Consider the following 20,058-nt stretch of genomic DNA (forward strand, 5'->3'; position numbering starts at 1 on the left):
ATTTCGTCACTGAAAGGGTTATCAAACTTTGGAACAGGCTGCCCAGAACAGTGGTGGCATCACCCCCTGGAAGCCTTCAAAAAGTGTGAGGATATGGCACTTGGTGACAGGGTTTAGTGGTGATCTCAGCAGTGCTGGGGTAATGGTAGGACTTGATGATCTTAGAGATGTTTTTCAGCCTTAGTGATTCTATGATTCTATGAAAGCTGTGAATCTTTTCTATTGGAAAGCACAAGTACCTGGTCCTATCCTTGTCAGACATCTGTGATTTCTCTGCCTTAATCTTTGGAACAGGTTATCGCAAGTTTGCCAAGCTTTCTCTTGGGCAAGCTTCCCTTTTCCACAGGGAAATTAAAACCACAGCAGTGCCTCTGGCTTTAATTTGGTATTTTATTCCAAATGCAGACTTTGGTGAGCTGAGGACCTAAAGCTCGTGACACCCCGTAGACTCAAGCCCATGTGCCACATGCCTAAAAAAACCAGTTGAATTTCAGCCACCCCCATGGTTGCCGTGGGGTTTACACCCACAGCCTTTGGCTTGTCTGCTGGTGGGACAACACCCGTTGGTGAATTCCAATTATTTTTGCCATGGTTATTTTCTGTTGAGGGTGTAACATTGCCCAGCCCATTGTCCAAAACCCTGTAGAGCCAAAGGACCTTGACAGCGATGGAGAAGCCCGGGGGGCACAGTCTGGTTCCTTCACTTTGAGCAAGAAGAGTGGAGGAGGGGGAGCAAAAAGAAAGAAAGAATAAAAAGGCAGCAGGACAAGGAGAAAATCTACACCGGGATGGTTTCTATGGAAAATATCACCGGGTTCAGCGGAGCCTGTTGTTAGCAACCAGTGTATACAGCCAGGGCGCCGCAGGCAGAGGGGGGAGATGGATGGGTTGGGGCTGATGATGAATATTCCCATCTCCCAGCCCCGTTCCAGCGGCAGCGATGAGCCCAGCCTCCTCGCCCCGCGTGTGGGGAAATTAGGAGAGGGTTTAGCCTCTTCCCTCAGCTCCAACCCACAACCTGCACAGCGGCGGAGGGACCCCCCACAAGCCCCCCGAAGTCCAAATCCCCTTCACAGGTTTCAAGTCAACATTTTATTTCTTATTAATTCACGACGCTACTCGCACTTAAAATATCACAAGTACATTGCAGGGAAGAGACGGGATACGAGCCCCTCAGAGACTCGGGGTGCAGCACTCAGAGCGCCGGCGGGTCTGTGAGGGGTGATGGCGCCCGGGAAAGGGAAGGGGGGCACCGCCATTACCCCGCCAGGCCGTGCCCTGCCCGCCCGCGCGGTCACTCGGCAACGGCGGCGGCGGGAGGCTGAGGACGGGCCGGCCCGGCCGTGGCTGAGGGGAGCCCCAGCCCCGGCACACCGGATCCCAGCGCCGGGCTGGACATGGCTGAGGGGAGCCCCAGCCCCGGCACACCGGATCCCAGCGCCGGGCTGGACATGGCTGAGGGGAGCCCCAGCCCCGGCACACCGGATCTCAGCGCCGGGCTGGACATGGCTGAGGGGAGCCCCAGCCTCCACACACCGGATCCCAGCGCCGGGCTGGACATGGCTGAGGGGAGCCCCAGCCCCGGCACACCGGATCTCAGCGCCGGGCTGGACATGGCTGAGGGGAGCCCCAGCCCCGGCACACCGGATCTCAGCGCCGGGCTGGACATGGCTGAGGGGAGCCCCAGCCCCAATCCGCAGGTAACGCAGCGGGGCTGGGCAGCACGGGCACAAATAGCATAGCCCCAAATAGCATCACAGCCCTGCACACAGACCCTGCAAACAGCCTCACACACACATAGACCTGCACTTACCCTTGGGACACACAGACACACACATACACAGACCACCCTGCACACAGAGATCCCCACTGCAAACAGCCTTACAGACACACCTGCACACAGAGACCCCCCTGTGAACAGATTCACACACAGACCCACCAGCACTCAGAGACCACCCTGCAATCAGCTTCACACACAGACCCCCCCATAAACAGCCTCATAAACACACACCCACACAGCCTCACCCAGACCCCGCTGCAAACAGCCTCTCACATCCTCGCACATACAGATCCCCCTGCAAACAGCCTCACACACACAGACACAGCTGCACACACAAACCCCCTTAGAAACAGTACCACACACACTGATACACCCCTGCACACGCCCTGGGGCACAAACACACGCCCTACACAAGGACTGTCACACAAAAACATCCCCTGTACAGTGCTTGTATCTCCCTCACACACACTCTTCCCCACTCACACAGCCCATCACACACGCGGTGCACACAGAGAACCGTGTCCATCACCATCACCTACACGTCCAGCCAGCCAGCACAGACACACTGTCCCACAGCACACACTCGCAGACATCCACACCTCCACGCCTCAGTGATCCTGTGCATACACATCCCCTTTCCAGGTACCTTTTCCCATTTGTTTATGCCAGCTGTTTGCGTGCACCTAGTGATCTCTTCCCATCCTATATCGGGCTTTAAGCTCTAAACATCCTCATTTTCTTTCCCCAGGACATCTCCCATGTGCTGGCTAGCGCCTTTAAGGACCTGTACACTGGAGATGTTTTTGAGGTGGACATGGCAACAAACTGGATTGAGTCCCAAGGAGAAGACAGTGTTTATCAGGACAGTTATACAGATGAGCTAGAGAAGGTACAAGTCCAAACTAAGTCAGAGTTTGGAGCTCTTTAGTTGCTGCTTAGATCTTCTGTAAAATAAAATTAAAAGGCAGGTGTTGGTCCTACAATTGACATTTTAATGGAAATTTACTTGAGCACAGTTTCCCATGGAACCTTTCATGTAAGTTAATATTCACATGCTCCTTCATGATGTTGTTATATCAAGCTGGCTTTTCAGACAGAGAGTACAACCAGTAAAAGCAGTAGCCCTTTAAATGCCTATTGTACTGGCTGAAAACTTTTCCCTGTACCTGCTGATCAGTGCCCCAGGTTTCTTATCTTGTCATCACCCCAGTAGCTGTTGTCAGTGTATAAAAGAAGAGACTGATGCTGGATGATTTTAGCCACAGGTTATTTTTTTTTTCTGTTTTGTGTCATCATGGAATGGCAGTGTTTTAGCAGGCCAGATGATGCTAGTAAAGTAGTGATGTTTTACCAATCTGTCTCTGTTTACCTCTCAAAGACAAACAGAAAACATTTACCTGTAACAGCTCAGATTTCTCTTTATTCACCCATACCCATGGCAGCTTCTTGCTGAGTATAAGAGCCGACTGGTGGAAGCTGACAAAGCAGAAGAGGAGATCATTCAGGCCCAGGCCCGAGCCAAAGCTGAAGAAGGAAGGGTTCTAAATCTGATGAAGGCTGATGCAGGGGAATATTTCCACAAAATGGGGCTGCCACCAGGTGAGGATTCGGGAATGTTGCCCCCCAGGACATGGTTATGGTACCTGGAGACCAGTTTGGAGTGGTCTTTACATCAACAGAGCAACTTGGAAGGATTTTGTGCTGAGGTTCAAGTAGAGTAACATCTGGTTAACGCTGAGAAACCAAACAACCAGGTCATGTTCAAGGTATTAAATTTGAAATTGAAGGGTTACCACTTAAATATTACAAGCATACATACCTTGATATATAGCAGCAACAAACAGATTAAATGTTTCTCCAAAGGGTGCTTAGCTGGGTTTGAACTGAATTTAGAACTGTGGAGGTACATGTCCAGATTTTGGGATTAAAATACCAGATTATATCTCTATAAAAAAAAATAACCTGACAGGGATGAGGTGTAAAAATATTACTTTGGATTGATCAAGATAGTGTGTTTTAAGGGGCTAATATTTGCCTTTTTTGATTGTCCTTTGTTTGTTGGCTTTTCTGTTGCAGTGGCATCTTCTTTTCGGTGGATTGTGGATAATGAACTTCTCAGAAAAAATAATTTAATCTGTCCTGAGGATTACATCACTGAGAAACTACCTCTTGCTAAAGCACCAAAAGGTAACTTTTAAAGCAGAAAGTAATTTAGACTTTTTAGAACACTCTATAATTGAAGTATTGGAGGATGTAGCAGATCTGAGTATATTTTTATAGTTTTCTGCCAAAGCAGAAGGGACTCTATTATTTTAAGCATAATATTCCACTAAGGGCACATTCTTAAAGTAAAATTCATAAATTCAAAACTACTGAGTTTAGATGTTCTTCAATATGGTGTTTAATGGTTGTTGCACATTTGTTTACAGTTCTTTCCATCTCACACAAAAACTCTGAGTTCTATCTCTTTCCAATTTCATTAGCACAGAAGCTGCAACTACATCCTGTATACAGTGAAGGGAAGCAGTTACATTAAAGTAAAAACTATTTTCAGTGATTTAGGGTTTAAAATTTTCCAGTTCTGGAAATATATTAGTTTTATTTGCATATGACGATCAGTACGAAAAATATTTTGGTCAATGTCAAGACTTCTTTACTTCTTTTATTTATGTCTGAGCTAAGATGAAAGGTTTTAGGATCATTGAAATGAATTTTTTCAGTCAAGCCAAGATAAAGTAATCAACTTAGTCACAGATTTCAAGATTTGGTGTTCCAAAGGGAAAAATCTCACATTGTAAATTTGGTGGCAGTTTTGCTGTCTAACCGTAGGAACATGGGACTAGGTGGTATATCCTGTTTTTGTCAAGTTTCTGTCAGAAGTCCATAATATAGATCTTTTTGTAAACTGAACAGGGCATTCTAAGTCCCACTCACTTGTAAGGTTAACATATCTGTCTGGGAGTAATATAACTGTATACAGCCTGTTTAACTAGTGCTTCTAAAAGCTTTCTTTTTAAAGCACTCGGCTTTGTTTGTACAAAATAAGTTATAAATATAAATTTAAATTGTAGAGGATTTAAACTGTATTTTTGCTATCAACGAGACTTAAAATAAAAACTCATATACCTATGCTTAGACTAAATAATGTTTTCATGTTTATCATTCTTATTCATGCTTATCATTCATGTTTTCCTCTTACGGAATTTTTTTTTCTTTGACTTGCAGGAGCATCAGAACCTGGATACCTGAAAGGGACCCGTAAACAACGTGCTTTTTCACGGGACAAGAGTATCTACCTGCCTGGCAGTGTGACAAGTGTGTCTTCAACTCCAGACTCTAGCCTCGAGGCTAAAATCATGAGTAAGGTACATTTTACAAGTTTGTTTTAGTCTGTCTGATCTGTAAGGCCTCTTGCTGTTTCTGCAACAAAGGGTGAATATCAACCCATTGTTGATTTGATGCCAGTACTTAATTTATTTACTCTGTTAAAAAGGGAGAAACACTGTATTTGTTATATGAATTTTCATTGCTGTGTAGCTTTAGTTAGACATGTGCAGTTCCCTTTTTCATCATTCTCAAAATCACTGTGTTTAATGTTGCACGATGCACTCTTGTTTTTCAAAGAATACTAAAGCCTTACAGAAACGAGCTGGGAAAGAAAGTAAGGCCTGGAAAGCAGAGGAAATAAGTGAGTGTCTTGCCAGACTTGAGAAAAGACAGAATTACTTGAAGAACCCACGCTTTTTCCTACCCAATACTCTGCATGGAGGCAAATCTCTTGTAATATCTCAAGAAAAAGTGGAAGAAATCATAGCCAGAAGAAAAGCAGAAGATACCAAAGGGTATGCAGTGTGTACAGTTCCTGGATTCTGAGCGGGAGCACACAGAGCTCCACTATAGAATTGCTGTGGATTTACCCAGAGATATTTTGAGCTAAATTTCTTATATAGTCTCTTAATAACAAAGTATGTCTTTATGATACTTTGTTTCTGCCAAAGGAGACATTTTGCAATTTCTCATTTTATCAGTATTTAGAGAACTAGGCAAGAAGATAATGTCTCCTTTTTTTTATCTTTCAGTGATACCTCATTTGTTCCTGTGTTTCTTGCCAATCCACCTTCTGTCCTGTTTTCATATGATAAAGCTGGGCAGGTTTATGAGGTGAGAAGGTTCTTTGTAGAGAGTTAATTCTGCCTCCCTGGAGAATTATGTCCTATCATGATCTACGTATTTCACCCAATCTGTAGTCTTTCTCAATTTTAATAAAAGTCTGATTTTGTTCTGTATATTGAATTAATGACCCTTTAACTTCCTTGAAGATATTCCTTCACACCTGCCACTGACACACAAACCATTTAAAGATTAAATGGGTCCTTCTCAGTCTCTGCTTTGTTTTGGTACTATCTGATTCAGCCTCTATTGAATAAACTGGGATGTTGGGGTTGGTTGTGATGATGAAGTAGTTACTCCTAGCAGTCTTAGTAGTACCAGGGAATTGCAAATATTTTAATGAGTGATGATAAATACAATGGAGCATTTTCTTTTCTTTTTAAATGAAGATGACTATAGAGCTACGGAACATCACCTCAACAGGTCAACATGTAAGACTTATCCCCCCTTCTACTTCAGTATTTTTCATTTGGCCAGGTAAGGGTTCTTCTTCTACCTTTAAAATGTTAACGCATAAAAAATCTAATTTACCTGCTCTAACAAAGATTTTTCAGAGATACTCTGTTTTGTTCTGTTATACATAGTGCTCAGTTCTTTAGAAATTCAAGGCTGACTTATTACCATTCACAAGTAACTCATAAGCAGATTGAAATGGTCTAATGAGGAACTCAAGAAGGCTAAATTAAAGTGTTTGATGTTAGATTGAAATGTGTCGGTGGAATACCTAGATCGAGTCTTATCCAAAATTCATCTAGGAACAGATGTAGTTTCCACTGAAAAAATTAGGAGGAGAGGGCAAGAAATAACACACTTCAGTTGCAGTAAGGAAGGGTAGGTTAGAGGAAAGTTAAGAAAATAATCTTTCCTGCAGTAGGATAGGCAGATACTGGGATAGATTGCCTGAGGAGATTGGGATACCCCAGGAACTGGAGGAATATTTAGAAGGAGTTAGATGCCTCCATGTAAGCCCTTTTGTCTTGTGGTAAAGCAAAACTGGGTCATGTCTCTAGTTTCTCCTTGCTGTTTTCTGTGTTTATGAGGAGCATATTTCAGACAAAACAATCTTTGAGCTCCCTGGAACATGTGCACATTCCCAGATTGCACTGCCAGGCCTCTTGTGCTCATCCCATTTTATCAGCTTGATTTAGGCAATAAATGAGGGGAGTTTACAGGCACATTTCCAGAGGAAGATGTGATCATAAATACCACTGCCAATTTGAGGAGGTTTTAAATTTTGTTTTAATTTTCTGCCTTTTTTTTTTTTTTTTTTTTTTTTTCCCACCCAAGGGAAATATCCAGGAAAGGGAGGAATGATTGCTCCTGGAATGGCATGCCAGTATACAGTCCAGTTTATTCCTGAATATCTGGGAGATTATGAAGATCATATATTAGTGGAGAGTCAAGTATCAGAACCTTTTGTCATCCCAGTCCAAGCTAAAGTATCACTTCCAGTATTAACATGTCAGTAGTGTCCAAATATTAAATTTCTCTAAAGATAAGCAGACTTGGGGTTTTTTTATTTGACTGTCTTCAATTTTGTGTGACAAAACAAATGTAGAAAAAATTGGCAGTGCCATTTCTGCATTGTGATATCTATCTCATTTTCATTCATCATAGATTTATCAGTTATTAAAATGTAATTCTGTTGAATTTTTCCTCAATTATTTGTTTTTGCCATCTTAGGCTCTTTTTTTTCACTGTATTAGAGGTATGAGTAGGAGCCACATTTCTAGGTTTGTGTTTTGTTGATTTCTGAACTCCCAATTGTAATTACTAATTCTAAATATTATAGAATTATGATTTAATTATAACTATTTTATGCTATTAATTAGTATTCATGGAATGTGAAATTAAATGTATGTGGATATGGTATACCTGCACCTCTTCAGATATCTAACCTCAACTATAACAAACAGGATTACTTTTGCAAAAAATTTGCTTTGATTTTTTGTAAATTCACCTTTCCTGTTACACTGAGCCTTTCTAAAAAAAATCATCTTACTTTTTATCATTCAATAATCTTTAAGGAGGAAAGATAATCTTACATCATTAAATTGTAAGATGAATGTAGAAATGTACATCTCACACTGTCCAACTTCCAAGTGGAAAGAATTTGAGGAGGTTTAGGATTGCAAAACCTGGCACGTTCACATGCAGTAATGTCTGTAAAGAGTTGTTTAATCAGCAGCCTTCTCTGTCTCTGGAGTCTGATTTTCTGTGTTACTTGTTGCAGTGCCTGACGTTATAGACTGTGGTGCCTGCCTTGTCGGAGGAATCAAAACAACAGCAACCTTGTGCAGAAATGAGGGGCTTAGGACTGGGAAGTTCTCTATAATGCCAGAGAAAGCCTGTCCAGCTCCTGGTTCCGGGGTGAGTGATTAGAAGGGAAATACTGGACCCAGCATGGTGCTGGTGCCCTGGTGTGAAGGCCTTTTGAGCCTGTCATGGTGTATTAGCACAGAAGTCATAAGGCCTTGCTGGAGACATCTGCATTGTGCCATTCCTTCAGGAATTCAACTTTATCCTCAAGACTAATCTCCTTGGATGACTGTACCTTCTTCTTGTGCTCTGGCTTGCCTTTGGAACAGGCTGTCTTACTCAGGGGAGAAGTAAACTGAGGCATAGATGAGGGAAAAGAAAACTGGCTTGAACTTCAACCTTGCCCTTAAAGCAAATAGAAATGCAATCAATTGTAGCATTGCATGAAGTAATTTCCTCTCCCTCCTCACCAAAAACATCCCTTACTGATCTTGCTGCTCCTGTAGACACAGCTATCCACTCCAGCCCTGCTCTGTCTTTAGCTCCCCATCACAAAGCAGGGCCTAAGTGAAACAGACAAAGGAGATTAAACGGGGCAGGTAGACTGGCATTTTTGGTACTGGAGAAAAAGCAGATGGGCCAGGTTGTCCCTCCAGAGACTTCAGAGTTTCAACTCAGAGTTTTAAGCCTGGAAAAGCAGACAGAGCTCCTCTCTCAGGCAGAGCTGTTCCATGAAAGGAAATGAGTATTAGGACTTCTGACACTGTCATTTGTCTTCAGAGACTGCACTTTCCCTCCTGCTTTCACCAAGGTCATTATAAAGCAGGGAGTATTTTTTTTGTCTAATTAAGCCATATTTATGAGCCACATTCTTTTGATATGTGTGAAAAAAAGTATGGTAAGAGGTAAAACAGTGATGTTGTAATACACTGCCTGTTTCTGGTAAGCCTGTATTTTAAACACAACAACCCGGTCAATTAAATTTATTAATCTTTTTTTTTTTCTTTTTTGTTTTAATACCTTAGGTGGCTGTCACTGATGATTTTGTGATACAGGATCCTTTTGGGATCCGGCCTGCTGTTTTGGAGCTAGCTCCAGGGCAGAATGCAACAGTAGAGGTTAGTGCCAAATGCCATAGGAAGTTTTTTAACTTTACCAGATAAATTAACAGGCAAGATCATTTTAGAAGATCTGGCCAGACCTTGCAGTTTTGGGTTTGTGTGAGCAAAAAATGACTCTTGACTGTTTTAATTACGAATTACAAAAGCTGTCCTTTCAGGGAATATTTGCAAATTGAAGTGTATTACTTAGGAGAGAGAATCAGTTACAGACCTTGCTATTTCCCTTCTCTCTTTCAGGTAGTGTTTTTCCCTTATTTGCCAGAAGCCTCACAGCAAACATTCACCATTTTGTGTGACAATTATCCAGTCAGTTATGTTACAGTCACAGGTTTGTTTCTAGCATGTTTCTAATTCCATAGATATTCAGATATTGTGAGTGGTGATTGCTGGCCTGAAGTGATGGTAACATTTTATGTCATTGGATTAAGCAAATACTGTGTCCCCTGATGACTTTTTTTTTTTTTTTTTTTTTGGTATTATTACTGCTCCTTCCCAGTGCATGGAATACATTGGATTCAGAAAACACTGAGCTTTTAACCTTTGGTAGCCAAAAATCCAAATGTAAAATGTCACCAAATTGCAGAAAAGAAAACCGGTTGCCAGGTGCAACTCATCTCTTTTACTTTTCTATCAGTAAGATAACTTGACCAACTATGAAACATCAGGTGTAACAAGGCAGAAATGAACCCCATTTAGGGCACATCTTAGATGAGGGGGTTCAGAAGAGGAAGGAAGTCTTTGGATTAGCTAAGGAAACCAGTTCAAATTCTTGTAAATGTCAGTGCTTGTACTGTAATGTAACCGTGAGTGCTATAACATGAGGCTTGCCTTGTAGTTTGTTGAATCACTTTATCACAGGTATTTACTTTGGTTTTTTTTTTTACCACTTCATTTGCTGCTTATTTTAGTTTTAATATACTGCTTATTTTAATTGTTAATACACTGCTCAAAACATCTGGGAGCCACATTGTCAACCATTGTAAACACCCTGCTCACTTCAGTGAAAAGATGCTGATGTGAGCTGAAGCTGTGGCCCTGAAACCCCTGTGAATAGCTGTGAAATTCATGCACAGAAGGTCTCTATTGATACATACTGATAAACAAAGAACATCAGGAAAATATTGTACAGTCAACACACTGGAGTTCTGAAACTTGAGGAAACACCAGATATGATCAGCAATGGCCATTACTGACATTTGCTATTGATTATATGAACTATGTTAACAGTCAGATGGTAAACAGCAATACCTAATTATTTCTTCCAGGGGTTGGAGAGTTGGTTGCTCTGGAGCTTTTGTTTGTCACGGGTGGAGAAAGCAAACCTGAACTGGGGGAAGTCACTCATGTAACAGCACAGCATCTCATACGGTTTGAGCCCCAAAACCCACACACCACTGAGGAGAAGATACTGGTTATAAAGAACTCCACGTATGTAGCTGCTATTAGAGTAATGCTCTGCAGTCTGGGCATACTGGTAGGAATCTCATTTGTCATACTCTGCTCTCTCAAGCTGGAGAAACCTTCATGCCCTTGATAAACTTTGTGCAGAATCTTTACTTCTTTTTGCTCCATTGTTTGGTAATTAAGGTTCAAGGAACATTGCACATGGATCAGACATTATGGCAACCATCAGCCAAGGTCAATGTATTTGCTTCAGTAGAGGCTAATCTACCAAAGATTCATAAATATACATGGTTGTAGGAAATACTTACAGGGTGATCCTGATGAGATTTATGTAACTTTACATGTCTGCTACATATACTTGTGCAACTGAGCTAAGCACTCTTTTCCTTTCATAGTGCAGGGAAGAGATGCTCCCAAGGATGCAATTCTGACAGTAGACATCTTCCATAGAAAAGTCATAATATATCCTGGACTCCACTGGATCTCCACTGATTAAAACAGGAGCCCAATGTAATTAACTCACATTAAGATGCTCACATGGTTCCTACTATTGAGTCCTAATAGATTTAAATATAAATTCAATTTGAAGTCAAGGAATGTGTCCTTATGGATAATCACACCACACTGAACATAGTGGCATCCTGATTTTGCTCAAAATCAGTCAGGCTTTAACAGAAATACACTCGTGCATGATTGCAGCAGTGAGGGGCTGCAGACCATCAAAGCAGTGAGGAGGTCAGTGCTGGTTTTAGGTATATCAGTGTAAATTGTTGCATGCTACAGTGAATATCTGGCAGTTGGTTTTGTGGCCTGGAAATCACACCTGCATAATGCCAGAACAGGCTGATGTTTGGGTAAAAAAAGTGTGATCGGTGAACTGGATATTGTAAACTGACAAAGGATGTGACTGTGCCAATTTCCACATTTTCTCTGTGCTGTAATCACCACACCAGTCCCTGCACATCTGGTGTCAGCATTTGTATAAAACTCAGCTGGCCAGGCTGAGAGTAAACGCCACAGAAGCAGGAAGAAAAAACCTTGTTTCTGCTACAGAAAGTGATACATGAAATTGTAAATGTCCAGTTTTATCAGTGATACTTTCAAATTGCAGTGTCCTTGCTCCCTCTTGCTAAGGCAGAATTTTTGAGGTCAGCATGAGCAAGGTTCTCAAACCCATGAAGACATTCCATGGAATACACTTCTGCTGAAGCAACCTAGTTTAGCAGCCTTTTCTGGATTGCAAAGAGTGTGGCAGAGCCATGGCTGTAATTTTAGCTGGAGCCATTGTGTTTGTTGACATGTTAAAGACCACATGTTGCACTTGGACTAAATTCAGAATGGTGATGCAGGTCATCAGCAGTGATCCAAGACAAACGTACTGGTGTCAGCAGGAATGGTCCTGTTCATCCCAGATCCTTGAAAGAAGAATTGTAGAGTTTCTAAAAGCTGGATTATATGACAAGTTCAAATAAGGCAAGAAAGTGTTAAGATATCTTACACATTTATAAAATTTACTTTCACATATTAGCGTGTTCTTTGTACAATTCATATACTCTGACTCTATGCTGCCTCATCAGCTTTGTGGCTGACAAAGACTGGTAAGTCAAACCGCTGTAATCTGTAAAGAGAGGAATTTTCTACCTGGAAAAAGGATTTGAACATTTTCTTAATGCATTTTTCTCAAGAATATCGGATTTTTAATCATAGCTTTTTTGTTGTTTATTGACTTCTTTGCAGCCATGTAGAACTTCCCTTCTTCTGGCAGATAACAAAGCCTAATCTGAAACCATTAACATCAGAAGAAACTGCAGGCTTTACAAAGGTCAAATACAATCAAGACACAGAATCAGCCTTCTCCCTAAATCCTGGGCAGGGAGTTTTGCTTCCCTGTGCAGATCATGAGTTTATTCTCACTTACACTCCACTGGAGGTATGGCTCGTGATTCTTTCCTATCTGCAAACTCCAGCTGTGTATTTTTATGCAAGTCATAAAATCCTTGCTGTGCAACTTTTCTAAATTAAATTTAATTAGCTGGTACTATGCTCTGGTAAACAGTGTTCAAAATGTAGAAAGTTACTGAAAGAAAACATGTTTTGACTGCAAAATTTGAGACACTTTCTGATCTCATGTAATTTTGAGGACTGACTGGACACAGTTAATTTTACACTGAAATTGTGGACGCATCCTCATGGCTGCAGCTGTCCTGGCTGGTGAAGTTACCATCCTCACCCCTCTATCGGCTCCTCCACCAGCTCCTACCCCTTCCCCCTCTCCTTTGGGGATATGCCTTGTGCCTACTCCAGCCTAAATAACTTGGTTAACAAACAGTGATTATTTAAACTGTTTCCAGCTGTAGTTTTTTTGGCCTGAAATGGATCCTGTGAAGAGCTGAGTGGTGAATTCAGGGGATAGTAGGAGCCTTTGGCAGAGAATTGCTGTGTGCAGCTGTGGGTAAAGAGGGGTGCAAGGATGTTGGAATGCAGTTGTCCCAGGGACTGTTCTCTCAGTTTCTGCTCCCTTGTTCCTGTAAATCAGGAGCATGAGCTCACTGTATTTAGAGAAACTTGATCCAAAGAAAGCCCAAGAGTTGGAATGCCTCATGCTGTGTTGATTGACAGACTTAAGAAATATCTCAAATATGTATGGAAGAGAAGCTATGTGGCTTTTTAAAAATTATTAGTTAATAGAATATATATTGAATTAAAATATACATTGAAATTATTATCTGTCTACAAACAAGGCTTTTGCAAAGCCCTTCAGATTTAAGGCCTGTTTCTGTGTTTCTTTTTTCCCCCCTCCATCAGAATAAAGAAGGCATTCTCTTCTCATGATGGCAAAGTCATGTTTCTTACTCAAGATCAGATTGATGGTCAATTAAGCTGAATACTCTGGAGCAGTTAGAAGAAACTTCTCAATTAGTGCAGCAGTACTGAGCCTAATTTGGGGAGCCTTTGCAGATGCTTGTGTGTAGTATGCAATATGCAAGGGAAATAATAACAGGCATGTCAAAAATGAGTATTTTTGTTGGAACTATACACCATGAGATCAGAATCTGGCTTAATGTTTTGCAGTCAAACGTGTTTTCTTTTAGTAACTCTACAGTTTGAATATTGTTTATCGGAGCTTAGTACTCCAATGTTGATCATTCATCCTTTACATTACTTTTCCATCTTTTTTTTGATCCTCAACATAACTGATTACTTGACACTAAAATCCTTTTCTCCTTCATCTGTGCAGCTGAAGAGTTATCACAGTGTGATTCAGATGGTACTGAGGGACATTCCAGAATCACCTTGGTAAGCCGAGAAACATTTCCCAGTAAGATATGTAGCCACAATTTATTTGTGCTATTACATAAAGTTTCTGGGCTTTTTCTTCTTTTTGGTGATGATGGATTAACAAGTATAAAGAATATTATCTGCAGAAGTAGTTGTGGTACAAAGAGCATCTCTGATATCCTCCCCCATGCCCAGGCACATGCCTGGCCCTACTTTTCCTGTCTTGGAAAAAGATAACACTGTCATTTTTGTCTGCTTATTTTCCAGGGTTTCCTGCTACTACTCTTTGTCTCAGCAGTCTGTGACTTAAATACTTGTTCATGGACAGACTGGGACAACTAGAGTACCTTAAAGAATAATGAAGTTTTTAATTGTCCCCAGCTGAGCTAATTGCACACGGGCAGTCTGTACTTGAGAAACTTTTGATGGTTATCAGTTTTGATCTGGCAATTAAAAGACAGGATCCAATTTAACACCAGCTTAACATATTTGATGATTCCACCATATTTCCTCCCAAAGTTTAGAAGAGGGGATGCTTCATAACATCCCAGAATGCAGAGTAGGGGATGTAACAGCATTGGAAATAGAAGTTAAAGGAACAACAGAACCCTTTCATCTTCTTCTGGAACCATATGCCATTATTGTCCCTGGAGAAAACTTCATTGGTGTAAATGTCAAGAAAACATTTAAGGTTTGTGTGCTTTTGACTTCACTGTTGTCATGTGTTTTGTGTCACTAGATGTCATAGGTGTTATTAGAAGGTATCAGTCAGTGGTATTTTAGTTTTTCTGATATGTTTTTAGGCTGTGACTTGGGGAGGGTCTGCACTGAAATGCCCTACCCAGCCTGCTCAGCCCTACACTCCAGGCAGCAGCCTTTGTTCTTTTTTCATCTCTCCTGTTTGATACCACTGATTTGACCTTTCTCAATGCTTTTCTGGATCACTAACCCATTGCTTATCACTTAGTCACTCCTGTGGTGTAGAAGTGTTCCAGCTGGGAGGAATAGTCAATTGATTAAATTAGCTCAGAGGCGCTGTTCATGCAAAGAACTACAGGAAGCACAGAAGAGCTGTGAAAGTCACATATGCTGCAGCTTGCTAGATGTTATTCTTTCCTGCAGGTTCTGGTAATTTCTCTTTGGCCATTCTGGGAGAGAATGCTGCTGCAATTGTCCACTCACAGAGCATCCTTTTCACTATGGATCAGGATCCTTTTGATCTTAGACTCACTTGGGAAGAATAGGCCTGTTAGTGAGAGCCAGGCAGGAAGACATTTCCCAGTTAATGGTCTTCCCATTTTTTTCTTAGAGGTCTTGCTAATCAGCATTTGGTTTTATGATTTCTCTTCCTATAACTTATTTTTTCAATTTAAGGCAACCATTTCATACTTCCCAGTAATCCAATATAGCTACACATGTGATAGGGGTAATTAAACCACTTACTGATGATATAACAACATCCTTTGCAGTTTCCAATTGCTTTTTTTAGTCTTAAAAAGATAAGAATTTGAACTGAGCTTAGCGATAATTGTGCTTCAGAGAACAAAGTTATTTGCTGTAATTAAGAAATAATGTTTTGACTAGATCTGAAGAGCAGGCAGAACATTTCAAGATCTTACATCTCCCTCACAAATAGAGCCTTTGACAAAAAAAAAGCTGCACTCAAAAGATTTGCAGTTTAAGTGTAGAAAGTCTGTTACATTTTTGAAAAATGGGAGGAAAGTTTAAGCGTCTCAAATATGATAATGTTCTTGGAATGAATGGTTAATGGATTTTCTTCAGGTTTGAGGGAACACCTTCACCCATGTGAAGGAGACACTGTGTTAAATAATGATGACTCACAAAACCTAGTTTGCAGTGTATCAGAGCTCTCAGCAAATTGACTTGTTGCTATGAAAGCTTAAAGTGCATTACTTGTCTCATTGATTTTAATTGTTTCAGCTGTGGAACAACAGCAAAACATTGATCAAGTACACATGGGAGACAATCACGGCCTGTGAGATCATGGAAGTTCAACCTCATACTGGTGTCGTAGGTAAAGTTTCTGGGACTTGCAAGCATCAATTAATGAAAGAAATTACAGTAATTGATTATATCAATTTATGACAGATATAGAGCACTGTAATATAAACTGAAAAAATACCTGATCCCCAGCCCACTGGAGCCAGCAGGAGACTTAATTTGATTCCAGAAGCTTCAGTAACAGGCTTGCAGCCAGTGATTTCTCACAAAAATGTGTGACAGCAGCCTGATATTTTCTTTTCTAGATGTGAATAAATGCTGTGAATTTGTACTTGCAATTTCTGGAAGCAAACCTGGGGTCATCAGCTGTAACCTGCAGTGTCACGTTGAGCTGTGTCCAGAGCCAGTTGTGCTGCATGTTGAGGCTGCTTTTAGGGTAAGGAACAAGAGGATGAGCTGTGTGGCCTGGCCATTGTCCAAATAAAGCTTTTTTGCCTCTCAATGGCTTGAGAAATCTCAAGTAGTTAGAAACAGGAGTTATTTTTTCTGTAGTAACTATTGAGTCAATGTTGATACTCCTATGATACTCAGAATTTTTCTGCCTTATATGGTGCATTTGCTTTCTGATATTCTCTGTGAATCAAATGTTAATCCTAGACAATAATGGCTCTTTAATGAGGCCATTTTGGAAGAGGTGTCCATTCTGATGTCTGTTTCCTGGTGTCCTAGGGTCCATTTCTTTGTATTGATGTTCCATCACTCTGGTTTGGTTTGGCTAAGCAGGGTGAGACTGTGTCAAGAACCTTTGAGATTAAAAATCTGTGTCAGGTGCCAGCAGAGTGGAGGATGCAAGAAAGCCAGGTTTGTCTAGCTGAAAGGAATGAAGAGGTAAGTCACTGCTACAGCTGGCTGTATTCCCTTCTTAGCTATTTTATTCCTTCTGCTTAGGAGTTATAATATTTCTTCCAGCTATCAGAAGTTCTAATTTTTGTGACTTCCTACAAAACTAGTCCTGCACAGTTTCATAAGTGCATGAGTTCTTTTGAGATTAAATGCTTCTTTACAATTTTTCTCTACTTCCATTTATTACAAATCCCTGGCAGCCTGATCCAAAGAGACATGGAGTATTTCCTGAATGACAGTGATTTCAGCTGCTGCTGATATAAGAAGTTAAGGCTTTAGTAGAGCTGAGACTGCTGAACCCTCCTCCCACACACCCACACCAGCATCTTGGACAAGAATGCCCCCACTCCTCGCTGATGCTCTTCCTATTTCCACTCTCCCAACCCTTCTTCCTTGCCCTTTTGTCCAAGAACCTTTCCCACTTGTGGCTCCTTGCTGCTGCCTGGGAGCAGATGCTGCTGCTGAGGCTGATTGCTTCTCTTTCACGTTCCCTGTCAGTCCATGCACATCCTACTCTACTCTGCCCTTGGCTCTGACTCCCCTTCTCTCAGAAGCAAAGTCCTCTCTCCTTGTGTAGCCAGGCTTTCATAAAGCTGGCACTGTGCTTCCTGACATCTACCCAGGTGGGACTCAAGGGGCAGAGAGAAAGCACACATCTGAGGAAAAATTAGACACTTGGAAGCCCTAATTAGATTGTGTGGCTTCAACATTTTACCCTTGCTTTGCACGTGTCAAAAACATTTCTGTTCCCTCTCTCTTTTCCCAGGTATCCCCCTTCACCATCGAGCCATCAGCTGGAGAAATACCTCCTTTGGGTCTATGCAGAGTTTCAGTTCAGTTCACATCATTGCAGTGCCAGCGTCTCCAGACAGTGCTGGAACTGGAGGTAGAAAATGGAGAAGGAAGGTAAGGAGGAAAAGCAGCATTTACTTTGTTTTTCTGAGATTCTCATCTGGTTTTCACTTAAGGTAGTTTCCTCTCCTACAACAAAAATATGAACTCAGAGTGGGGTTGTGTAACCTATCAATGAACTATCAAATTTCTAATATTGCTAAATAAACATAAACATATTCTTCCCAGCATGCTGTTTTATGTCTAGCACGTTTCATTAACAATAACAATAGACCATCTGTGTGTTTATTTCCAGTCATCTTCCTGTTTTTGTTGAAGTTCAGACCCCCCAAGCATGCCTGATATCTAGTCATCTAGTATTCACTGAAATTTATACTGGAGTTCCTGCCAAAGCAACCAGTAAACTTTTTAACCAGACACTGCTGCCAACAAAATACTTATGGGGAAAGGTAAATGCTCTTCTTATGGGTGAAGCATACAGCAGGGATGGGAATTGCAATTTCTATAGAAATACAAATAATAACTATTCTTGAAGCTTTTCTGATGTATCTTTTGAGTAGTCATTGCTGTTTACTGGCTTGGGAGCAGAACTTCAGCTTTAGAGCAACCTTTATGAAAAGATTAGCTACCAATTGATGTCATTATGTTCTTACTGTCTGTGTGTCTCTGGGAGAATGGGTGAGCAGATGTGAGGGGTTATAGGATGTAAAGCCACCAGAGTGTTAAACAAAGTGCCCTGGCAGTTTAGAGTTTGCACTTTGGTGAAACAAAGAAATTATGGTGCTTTTGAATTGTGTCTGAATTCTGCTTAAATTTCACATTCTGGCTGGTTTCCATCTTACGGAGTAGAAGCCCTAAATTTAGTGTCAGTATTTAAGCTGTGGTCTGAACTGTTTTCAGTCAATGGAAATTTATCAGTGCCTTGGTCATTTAGATCTACTCTGACATCCAGGGTTCAGCTCAGTTGCCTACATAAAAGCACTCAGTGCCATCCAAGATGTTCCACAGGTGCCCAAGGGATCCCAACAGAGCAGATGGATGGTATAGGACCTTCAGGAAAACTCTTTGGAGCATCTGGGGCCCAGGAGGAATATGTACAGCATTTTTCCTGATATGTAATTTTGATGTGTGAACAAACGAGTGGAAGCCCTGGGTACATTCCATGTACTGCTGGTCACTTAGGGAAGGTGCCAGCACCAGGATTGTCTCTTCCCCACCTCTGTAGTGGAGAGAAGTGTGGCACAGCTGGGCTCCTGCTCTGATATCAGATAGGTTAGCTTCACCCTGGAAAGGCTTGTGACTGAGAGGGATGACAGTGACTCTGTTCCCAGCCCAGCAGCCTCAGCTGGGCACCTGAGTTACTTGAAGTGAATGTAGGCATGAGGATCTTATCACCCATGGGGAATTGTAAAGCCAGTCTTAAACTGTAGGTGTTGCTGCCTGAAAGTGTCCTAAGCCTGAGAATAGCTTGGTCTTTTTAGACCTCTGTGATTTGAAGAGACAATGTGAGAGAATCAGCATGAGCTGAACTTCCTTTCTGTTTGGCAGCTCATTGGAAGCCAGGCAGCTTTGTGCTCCGTCGTGGTCTCCCCTGCCAGTGGCACCTTAGGCCCAAATGAAGAGAAGGAATTCTGCATTGAGCTGTCAGCTAACACTGTGGTAAGTTTACAAACTGATGCACTTCTATAAAACAGCAAAAGTGGCTTGTTCATCTCACCTCCATCTGGCAAAAGGAAGGAATTCTATGTACAAAACCACATGCTCTTTTTTCCCTACAGTATCTCTGAAATGACTTTTCTTCAGAGGTACCACAGTTGAAGGCAAGAATTAAAGAAGTGCACATGGTGTGCAGTTTCTACCCTCCCTCTTTATATCTCAGCTGTTCCTATTTTCTTCCTTTCTTGAAGTCCTGTACACTTGCTCTTAATGCTTATCACTCCTCTTGGAGTGTACAGATCCTCACTTTGGATTATCTGGAATGATATGGAGCAGAATGGCATATATATAATACATTTGATTTTCTGACTGCAACTAGGCTCATGACATTTTGTTATTTGAAAACTTAAAAGGGGACTGATGGGACTGAGAGTCTGCAAAATACAGGAGCAGAGTTTACAAACTCCCGGAATTCAGAAATAGACTTTACAAGGGCATTCAAACAGCTGAGCTAGTGCACCCAAATACAGGATCTTCCTATAGATATGGTGTCTTAGTTCCCATTACAGTCACTGGAGATGTAGGTTTCATTTATTTGCTTAAAAGTAGGTGTTCAGTACTATCAGAGTTAGTATTTAAAACTTATGTAGCTGTGATACTTGGGAACATGGT

The 20,058-nt window shown here is 41.4% G+C and overlaps 1 protein-coding gene across 1 annotated transcript in view; it reads left to right on the forward strand.

Moving 5' to 3' along the window:
- Positions 1-940: 940 nt before the first annotated feature.
- DLEC1 (DLEC1 cilia and flagella associated protein) overlaps positions 941-20,058 on the forward strand; it is a gene marked incomplete at both ends in the record, with an annotated part of 32,984 nt that continues 13,866 nt past the window's right edge. Inside the window, 24 exon segments of the mRNA XM_082292965.1 lie at positions 941-966; positions 1,271-1,322; positions 1,326-1,700; positions 2,529-2,669; positions 3,223-3,379; positions 3,857-3,967; positions 5,006-5,145; positions 5,405-5,622; positions 5,860-5,941; positions 6,340-6,427; positions 7,238-7,411; positions 8,184-8,320; positions 9,235-9,331; positions 9,572-9,658; positions 10,596-10,758; positions 12,472-12,664; positions 13,973-14,031; positions 14,533-14,704; positions 15,955-16,048; positions 16,281-16,411; positions 16,705-16,863; positions 17,645-17,784; positions 18,026-18,179; positions 19,279-19,389. Of these exon segments, the coding sequence (XP_082149091.1) occupies positions 941-966; positions 1,271-1,322; positions 1,326-1,700; positions 2,529-2,669; positions 3,223-3,379; positions 3,857-3,967; positions 5,006-5,145; positions 5,405-5,622; positions 5,860-5,941; positions 6,340-6,427; positions 7,238-7,411; positions 8,184-8,320; positions 9,235-9,331; positions 9,572-9,658; positions 10,596-10,758; positions 12,472-12,664; positions 13,973-14,031; positions 14,533-14,704; positions 15,955-16,048; positions 16,281-16,411; positions 16,705-16,863; positions 17,645-17,784; positions 18,026-18,179; positions 19,279-19,389 (3,261 nt within the window).

Source organism: Coloeus monedula (genome assembly GCF_965178545.1).
Source record: "Coloeus monedula genome assembly, chromosome: 1".
In the NCBI taxonomy this organism is placed as follows: domain Eukaryota; kingdom Metazoa; phylum Chordata; class Aves; order Passeriformes; family Corvidae; genus Coloeus; species Coloeus monedula.